Genomic DNA, 10,232 nt, shown 5'->3' on the forward strand with positions numbered 1-10,232 from the left:
TTGTTACTGTTTGAACTAACGTAGCAACGGCAGGAACTGCTTCGATAGCGTTTTTGAGGAGCTTTTTGATTACAGATTTGAAAACATCGTTGCTTGCTTTGAAAGTAGCACAATTCATTATGTCAAACCTTGGAAAGTATCTAGATATCCCTGCCCTAATGCCAAAGTAACTGGCAACTGAATATGTGTTGCCGTTTGATGTCTATGTCTGGACCGCTGCGTAAAAATGAGGGTTTCTGCCCCATTACTTCTCTTCTTACTTCTATAAGAATAAAACACGGAGGACAGAGAACTCTTTTTCTCCCCCTCTTCTGACAGCCCAGCAGCTGATCTCAAAGCACGCTCCCCTCTCCTGCAGGGGGGGCGTGGTCAGCTGCAGCTCACAGAATCAGCCCCCTGCAAAAACAGGGCTGCAAAGAGCCAATAGAGCGAAATGAGGCATGGCTAAAATGCAGGATCTGTTTGGTATTTTGAAAAAAAAACTATATTTATATACTTTATATAGGTATGGCCCTACAATATACGTTTCAAATATAGCATGATATGTCCCCTTTAATTAAAATCAATTTGTAAATGTAACACTTTAAAAGACGGTTATAATCAGGGCTGCACATAACTGGTGCGCAGGTGCGCATGCGCACCTCCGCCAAAAAAAGAGCACCGGGTCATTTGAAAAAAGGCGCATTTGCGTTCCAAAATTGAGAGAGAGAGAGAGGGAGAAGAGAAAAGGGAGAAGAGAAAAGAGAGAAGGGAGAAGAGAGAGAGAGAGAGAAAGATATATGCGAGTTGCATATGAACTCAGGGCTGGCCCGTAGCACTGGCGTTATAGATGTTCGCCTTGGGCGCCAGATCTGTGGAGGCGCTGCGCTGGCAGCTCTGGGAGGGAAAAAAAATGTTTTGACCGTTGGGGCTCATCCTAATTTTCTGCCTTGATGTAACAACATTCATAATTAAGTAAATGTAACACCCTTTTCACCCCGGTTACACGTTTAATTTGCCCTGTACGATGGGCGCTGTAAGTGATGAAAATGGGGAATGTTGGCTTATCTGGCACCCGCAGCTCACAGCCAAAGTGCGAGGGAGAGAGGGAGGGTGCACCGGTTCCGGCGCTGTTGCTATTAGCATCTGGTGCTAGCTGCTCTAACGGATATAAGAAGAAGATTTTTCTACAATAATGTGGAGGGAGAGTCCTCTCCAGTCAGACTCAGAGGCTGATAACTACAGCTCAGTGAGGTAAATAACTCTGACTGTTTAGATAGTTAATGTAAGGGAAACTTCTGTAGCAATGGAGAGTCAGGACTCAGAGAGACACGGGACGAGCAGGAGTTCTGATGTCAAACACTGGCAGTTTATTACAAGCATTGGCCGGAGAATTCATATCACAAATCACAGCAGCAGAAAGTTCTGACTGCACCGGTGGGTTGCCATGTCAATTCTGCCTCCCTTCTCCTCTTGGCAGACCTTTAATTAGCGTCACTCAGAATCAACCCCCATATTGGGGAAAGCATCTGTGAACACCTGGGGGGCACTGAATCACTTTATCTGACTCTATGGCTCTTGTGACCGAGAGTTGACCAGTCATAAAACTCATAATGTCAGCAATAGCTGACAGTTCCCATTCCTTAAGACAGATAACAGACTTCGGCTTCGTCGTAAAACGTCAACAGACCGAAAGGTCAAATATCTTAGGAGTAAGGAGAATTATTCTTTGACACTTAGGAGTAAAGACAAAATTAATCCCTCACAGTTAACTTTAGTCTAAGTTCAAACGGTTTGGTCACAATTTATGTAAACACATATTTCCAAGGCACTCCTTTATATATAGGTTTGAAATCATTCCAATGTATACTATAGGACAGTAACCAAAAATATCCTTTAAAACTGGAGAGATAAAAAAAAATGCATAAATAAATAAATGTTAAAGAGCTTACGAAATGCTATTAGCACCTGTTAGTGGGCTTGGTATATGATAGAGGTTACATTTGTATTGTGAAATGTGCCATATGATTTTTTCATTATTGATGTATTTTTTAATAAATCACGATTATAACAGCATACAAATGTTGTCAGTTAGTAACAATCGTTCGTCGCTCTGGAAACAACAACTTCGGTCATTTCCGGCGGTGACGTCATGAGTAGAACACAGCTGAGTCACCATTGTTTAAATGCCTTGAAGCGGCAAATATTAAAACAAAGGATGCACAACAACAAAACGCGAAGAATCCGCAAGCGATGTGTGGTATGGGGATGTGGGGCCGTCTCCAAATCTGGCTATGGGATGTTTTTGTGGCCAAAAAATTGTCAAATGTCGCGTATATGGACCAAACAAGTGCGTCGTACGAGGGCGGACTTTGCTGGACTTGATTGATTGATTGAAAAGTTTATTAACAGCTTGTATATTGGGTACAGTACAGTACAGCTCAAAACATACAATTGTTAAGGGGATGCAGACCAGAGAAAGACTTTCGTCTTGTTTACATCAGGGTCCCCCATTTCCAATTCATCATATAACCAGGTAACCCGGGGTCGATGAAACCTACAATTTGTGGGCAGCACTTTGAAAGATCGTGTTTCGACCAGTCCACAATGCTCGCTAAGGAAATTGGATTAAAAAAAAAATTCAAACTGAACAAAGATGCTGTTCCAACAATACTGCCAAGACCCCAAATGCCAGCACAAGCCACCACGCCGATTCCTACATGTCCCCCGATGCAGAGTCCTCCACTAAAGAGACGGCGAAATGCATTCTCCAAAAGGGAGAGAGCGAAGGTAAGTTGCGCTACTTGTTGTTCAATGTTTACAAGCATAAAGCCTGACTCAAAATGACATGTAAAAAAAAAGTTTCTGACTTGTCTCGTGACCAGCTGCCCAGACATTTCGCGGGGGAAAATGATGAAAACGGGGCTTCGGGTGCCGTGGGAAGAACCTCCGTGTATTCACGTTCTTCACAGTAATCAGTTACATTGACACTGTATTGCATAGGCCTACAGACCAGCGCCATATAGATAGAATACAGACTACGGAGCTATTGATTGGTTGTCAATCTTATGTTTTTGAAAGTAGGCTAATACATTAACTGAAGGGGCTGGGCCGGGAGAGAGCGAGGCCCGCGTCAGAGGTCCACCCAAAACCGTCATGAAAAAGTTTAGCATTCTAATGCATCTAACTTTATGCACAATATAATAGTCTGGCCAGCCCTGCAGCCCGTTCTAGGTTCTGATTGGCTCTCTAGGTTGGCATTCTAGCTTCTGACTGGCTGTCCAGGTTGTCAATCACAGCCGTGGGCATATTATATTTACGACTAGTAATTCTCTATGAATTAAAGTCAAATGTATATAGCCTACCAGTCTGTGTTTTGTTGCCGCACCGGATCTCCGCCAAATCCAGGATCATCGTCCCCATTTTCGCTCCCGTCTGTATCTCTACCGCTACTTGAATACTGTGGCTCAAACTGGTATGGTTCCACCACGTTAGACTCCACACCGGCATCTTCTTCAATAAAATCCTCCTCTTCTTGAAAGTGCACCGAGTCTATTGACGACTCACTGTCACTCGATTCTGTCGAAATATCCGAGCCAGAGTCCGACATCAGCCATATAGTAAGTGTATTATTCAAAAAGGGTTCTACTCGTGACGTGCGTGACGTAACTAACCGGCGAAAGCCGTTTGGTCCGGAGCGGTCGTGTAACATCGGAAGCGAGCATGGAAAGTTGTAATAAATCACGATTTATAAATACAGCGGGCATATTGTCATCAATGACAAATGATTTCCCATTAATAATAGTATTTATTATCCTAATAAGAATAGTGTTGTCCTTCATTTCGTAAGCTCTTTAAGGTAAAATAAGATATGAACAACACAAATAAAATAAGTTACATTCATTTGTTATTGGCTATGGTAGGTTATTGGTTATGTTCACATACTTATTTGATTACATCCACTTGTCTAAGATGACAACAGAGACTTTCGACCCAAACCCAGCTGTTGACTTGTGGATGCAAGCATCTAATCACAGACTCAACCAGAGAGGAAGAAGTAGGCCTACATCATCAGCTACCATGTCTGACAGAGAGGAGAACAGTCAGGAGGGTAGTGATGACAGCTTATAGGATTACTGGTCGTGCTAATGTTGTCTTGTGTTCACCTCTGCATGTGTGTTCTGTGTTCACCTCTGCATGTGTGTTCAGTGCCGTGTGTCTGGCAAATAAAGTCAAGACCCCCTCAAAAGTTACGGTTTATTTCATTTTAAGGATGAGCACCAAGCAACATCTCCAGATGCTCCTTTGAGAACCAGGGCAAAAAAGTTATGTGCACCCCTGGTTATAATGTTCCACATATATGTTTAGTAGAAGTTCAAATGCAACAATGGAATTTGTATTTTTATAAAAACGTATCGACTGTTCAGTAAATAATATTATAATTCACATTTGAAGATACAATCTAAACTGTGTAACCTTATATCTCATTTATGCAAGCAATATTAAAGTCAAATGTTTAATGTTTACACAAATGGTGTACAAATAAAATAATGCTTGCTCAAAGGAAAAATAAGATACATTGCTTATATTGCATAGAGAGGCGAAGTCCCTCCCTTTCCGGTGGACCTCCATGGGACCTTATTTCGGAAAAATGATGTATTGAAGTCAATGGCGAGAGAAACGTTATCTTTCAATCCCGTTTGAATTGTGCCACGAATTACACATGATGTTTGTCAATTTAAAAGATAATTTTAAAAGTAAAAAAAAAAATGTTTTGCCGTAAAACTGTGAAGTAAGACTTTTTTTGTGTGAAACCGCTCAATGAACTACATCTCTGGTCTCGCACAACAACACACGTCACCAAGATGGCCGTCACTACTGTCTTGTCAAACAAGGGATTGACTATCTATCTATTGACTCACTATCACCGCAATGAAACACGTCCAGAAGAATGTCATGCAAAGCTGCCTGCCTGCCTGCCTTCGATTCTCCCTGAACTGCCTGATCTTTTTAATGTTCAATGTTAACCATTTGTGCAGATAGCATGAAGTAATAATTTAAAAAGATCGCCGATGCTAATGTAGCGTTAGCGTGTCTCCCCCGGGGGCATCCGGGCTTAAAGGTGTATTATAGAATGATCACACCGGTGTTTTGATTGATTGATTGAAAAGTTTATTAACAGCTTGTATATTGGGTACAGTACAGTACAGCTCAAAACATACAATTGTTAAGGGGATGCAGACCAGAGAAAGACTTTCGTCTTGTTTACATCAGGGTCCCCCATTTCCAATTCATCATATCATTTAAGACATATAAGACATATTTGACATACAGATGGCTTATTTACAATTTACATACAGGTGGTTTTTTACATACAGATTACTTATTTACAATTTTCATTTTAGATTTCGTTCTAATACATCCTAACCGGACATTTAAGACATACCAAGTCTACAGATATACAGTTAGTAACAGAGTCTAAAATGCGAGTATATACATAGATGGGGGGGGGGGAAGCTGTCCATTGTACGACAGGTTGAGATTTGTACCATTACCGGGGCCAGTTTTGCAATGCTCTCCCCCGAAGGTGCTCTTTAAGAGAGGTTTTGAAGGTAAGTATAGTTTTACTTTCCTTTACAGTTGTGGGAAGAGCGTTCCACCTTGATGTGGCATAATTGCGAAACGTGTATTCCCCCTTTTTTGTGCCAAATCTGGGTTTCACATGATTTGTGGAGCTCCCTCTGGTGTTATGATCATGGTATTCCTTGACCTTTGGGAAGAATTTTGACATGTACATGGGTACCATAGAGGTGTAGTGGATCTTGTAGACCAGGCCCATTGCAAGTAGCTGTACTCTGTCGTCTACTCTAAGCCATCCTAGGTTGTCAAAGTGGGCAGAGGTGAGGTGGGTTCTAGATGAAAGGTCAAGCAGTGGTCTGACCAGTTTATTTTGCGATGTTTGAAGTTTTATTTTTAGCGCCTTGGAGGTGCTATGGTACCATGACGTGCAAGCATAGTCATAGTACCCTTGAATGAGTGCTCCTGCCAGAGTTTTCAGGGTGTTTTTGTTTACCAGAGAGGAGATCCGGCATAGGAATCTAGTTCTTTGATTGACTTTTTTTATTACATTGGATGCCATTTTGTCACAGGAGAGGTTTGCCTCAAGAATAGATCCTAGGTATGTAATTTCCTTCTTACTTGTGACAATAATGTCGCCCACTGCAACTGAGAAGTCGTCGGATTTGCTGAGATTATGTTTCGAACCGAAGAGAATGGACTCTGTTTTACCCAGGTGTAATGATAATTTATTATCGGCGAGCCAGGTGCAGATTCTGCCGAGCTCGGAGCTGAGGGTTTTTTTCAACCTGCAACCTGTTCCTGTCAGAGACCAGCAGGGCTGAGTCGTCCGCGAACAGGAACAAGTTGCAGTCACATGCTGATGACATGTCATTTGCATAAATTAGGAACAGTAACGGACCTAATATGCTTCCTTGTGGAACACCACAGCAAACTGGGAGGGGGGGGGACAGAGTACCGTTTACCTCCACCATCTGTTCTCTCCCCTCCAGGTAGGATTGCATCCAGCTCACCGATAGTTTATCAAAACCAATTGCTTTTAGCTTGTCAATCAGAATGGGGTGATTGACAGTGTCGAAAGCCTTTTGTAGGTCCAGCATCACCATGCCGCAGTACTTGCCCTCGTCCACCTCTTGTTTGATGTGGTCGCTCAAATAAAGAAGGCATGTGTCAGTGGAGTGGGATGTTCTAAAGCCAGATTGAAATTCATAGATTAGTTTCTTTTCCGCGAGGTACTTTTCGACCTGTTCATATACTATTTTTTCCATGACTTTCGAGATGGAGGTAAGTATAGAAACAGGGCGGTAGTTGCCTTGGTCCAATTTGCTGCCCTTTTTGTGTAGGGGGGCTACTGTTGCAATTTTGAAGTCTTTGGGTACTTTTCCCTGTTTTATGGAGAGGTTAATTATGTGAGCTATGACTGGTGAGATGGCGGTTGCTGTGTCTCTGAGGAATTTGGAGAGGATATTGTCGTGGCCAGTGGCCTTGTTAGGTTGGAGGGCGCTCAGTTTAATGAGTACCTCTGCTGTTGTTACTGTGTGACAGTACTCTTCAAAGGGTTCACGACATATGACTACTACTCTTACTGTTTAACATTTTGGGTTACAATAATGTTACTTCATGTTAAGGCTAATAAAAATAACAAGGCTAAGCCGGTTGTAATGCTAACTAACGTGCTTGCTACTAGCTAGGTAGCTAACTTGATCCAGCCAGCCACTCCTGGTACAAAGCACACAGGCATCTTGTTAAAGTTATCTTAGCTATCTTATATTTAGTGGAGGAAAACAATTATGACATCACTTACGCGACTCTGGGATTTGTAGTCTTTCTAGTTGCATATTTTTCATAGTCTTATATTTCAACAGTTTTATGACAAACTCTGACTTTTTTTACATGGAAATTATTTTTTAAGATTGACAAACATCATATGTGTAATTCATGGCACAATTCGGGGATCGAAAGATACGTTTTCTCTCCCCATTGACTTCAATACATAATTTTTCTGAAATAAGGTCCCATGGAGCGGAAGTAGAAGGGCGGGACTTTGCCTCTCTATTATCATTTTCAAATTTGATTTACTGTTTAAATATTGTAAAGATATATATTTAAACAGCTTTTCCATTTTCATATTTATGTGGTAATGAAATGCAAATCGGAATCTTTTCTCTTTATTTCCTCACATTTTCCTGAAATAACCCATGTTGGAAATTAGAATGCTAATATTGAATTACATTTCTTTACTTGGGGCGGATGTTGGCTCAGTGGCTCAGTGGATTAGTGCGCTCACTCATATCCAGACCAAGGGAGCAAAAATACCATGGATTATTATTATTTTCAAGTAAAATAGTCTGTTAACAAAGTCCCCTCTGGGCTTCCGTACGGCAGATAGCAGATCTTATTATTGTCAGGAGCACTCACATTTAGTCTGTTTTGTGTTTCTCTGTCTGTCTCCAGGTATCGAGGTGGACCCCCGACATCTGTCACTGGTGGCAGATTACATGTGTTTTGAAGGAATATACAAGCCGTTAAACCGGCACGCCATCCGCTCCAACTCCTCCCCTCTGCAGCAGATGACTTTCGAGACCAGCTTCAAATTCCTCAAACAGGCTACCATGCTGGGTGAGGAACGGCTGATACAAATAGTAATTTCTATTCATATGCCGGGTACTTTGGTACTAACATTTGCTGTTTTGAGTGCATGAGTGTGTCTCAATTGGCAAAATGCACTACGAATGTCGCTTTACTAACTAGCTAGTAGGGCTGAACGATATACCGTGTCATGGCGATAACCGCGATATGCGCATGCGCGATATTCACACCGCAGGGACGTGCGGTTTTATTCATTTTTTTTAAAAATGCTAACGCACTTTAGCACAGAATTCAAAATAAAGATACCCTTATTACTTATCGAAACTGCACATACAATATATCCGATTAAAGCTGAGACTTCTGAAGCAATTGGAAACAGGACTCAGAGAGGCACGAGGAGAGCTGGAGCTTTGATGGCAAACACTGGTGGTTTATTTGGAGTTACGGCCGGAGAATTGACAGGACAGGTGGTGTGTCACGATTTGACACAGCGGTTGCCAAACCAATTCTGAAGAACTCTTCTGTAGTTCGATCTTTTAACTAGTTTGGAGTGTAATAATCAACATTCTTTATCAGTGAGACTAAACAAATATGGACCCTGAATCTAACTAGAGCTCTCGTCCATAGAAAAGAATGTGCGCCAGGGAACCTTCGTCCCTGAACAGTAAACTACCTCATGGCGGCTTGTGCTCTGTCATAGACTGGCAACAACAATGCGCCCAAGCTGCTCCTCCTTAAGAGAGATAGCAGCAATACCCTAAGGCCGTAGAACTATGCCATGGGAAAAGTGACAATAAAGAGAGAAAACGATGAACTATGTCGAAGGTTGAATACCTAAGCAAATTATTCCCTAACACCTTATCTAAGTTATTTTTTATCTCATGGCTGTTTTTCCTCTTTCAGGGTCACATGATGAGCTGGTGTCACCCTCTGCCTGTCTGGTGGCGGGGAAGGTAGTCAAAGGTGGAACCGGACTGTTTGATCTCAAACAACCTATGCAGTGAGAGTGGGAGGGGGGGATTGGATTGATGTACAAATAAAGGACCCTTCACTTTGACTGATCCCATCACTTCTATTAAACACTTTTGACAAATGCATAATAATGACAATTTGTATCTCCATTACTTATTCATGTTGTGTACAGTATGTGGCAATATTAGGTGCCAAATGTTCTTTAATTGTGTATTATGTATTGCAATACGTTTTTTTTTTATTCAGAGAGAACATAGGTTTTTCTGATCGAATATAATCTGTGTATCGACCGTCCAATTGTTTTTCTTTATTAAACACGTAAACGGAAGACCGTCTGAGAGGCCTTTTTGCTTTTTACCTTACTAAATGGTGAAATGGTCCTTGGAGCGAGGGGCGGGGCGAAACTCACGGAAGTGATTTCAAAACAAAAGCACTCGTTTGCTAAAATCACACTTTGAATCACTACAGTATCCTGCTGAAGGACCGGTGATTATTATAAACAAGGGGAATTTAGCGATCACAATGAAAATGGCCAAGACACATATTGAGCCCAGAAAATGGATGTTATTAAGGGCTGTCATTTCAAACCTTTATTTATACAGATAAATCCCATTGAGATCATTGATCTCTTTTTCAAGGGAGACCTGCTCAAGTAGTTCCACATGAAACATAAAAACATAAATAGAACAACAAAAGGACATCATACAGCATCATTTACATAATTATCCACATGAACAGGTACCTATAGCTTCCGATTGACTAGCATCCAACCGAGCTTTAAAAACATTTAGTGGCACCAGATTGTTCAGTTTCCATTTAATTTGCAGACTATTCCAAGACAGAGGAGCTGCGCATCTAAAAGCTGTCTTCCCTAAGACAGTCCTAGCAGTTGGCACATTTAATAAAACCACAGCATTCGATCTCAGGCAGTAGCCACTTACAATTTTCCGTGAGATCAGGGAGCAGATATAAGATGGAAGTTTCTAACATGGCTTTGTATATAAAAATGTACCAGTGACTGAGCCTCCGTACAGTTAGTGAAAGCAAACCAGCCCTTGCATACAGGGTACAGTGATGGGTTAATGCTTTACAGTTTGTCACAAATCTCAGTGCAC

The 10,232-nt window shown here is 41.6% G+C and overlaps 1 protein-coding gene across 1 annotated transcript in view; it reads left to right on the top strand.

Moving 5' to 3' along the window:
- polr1a (RNA polymerase I subunit A) overlaps positions 1 to 9,445 on the top strand; it is a 100,618-nt gene extending 91,173 nt beyond the window's left edge. The window contains 2 exon segments of the mRNA XM_034222800.1: positions 8,011 to 8,175; positions 9,049 to 9,445. Coding sequence (XP_034078691.1) covers positions 8,011 to 8,175; positions 9,049 to 9,149 — 266 coding nt within the window. The 3' untranslated portion in view covers positions 9,150 to 9,445.
- The last annotated feature ends 787 nt before the right edge of the window (positions 9,446 to 10,232 follow it).

The sequence above is a fragment of the Gymnodraco acuticeps genome, unplaced genomic scaffold (assembly GCF_902827175.1).
Source record: "Gymnodraco acuticeps unplaced genomic scaffold, fGymAcu1.1, whole genome shotgun sequence".
Lineage (NCBI taxonomy): Eukaryota > Metazoa > Chordata > Actinopteri > Perciformes > Bathydraconidae > Gymnodraco > Gymnodraco acuticeps.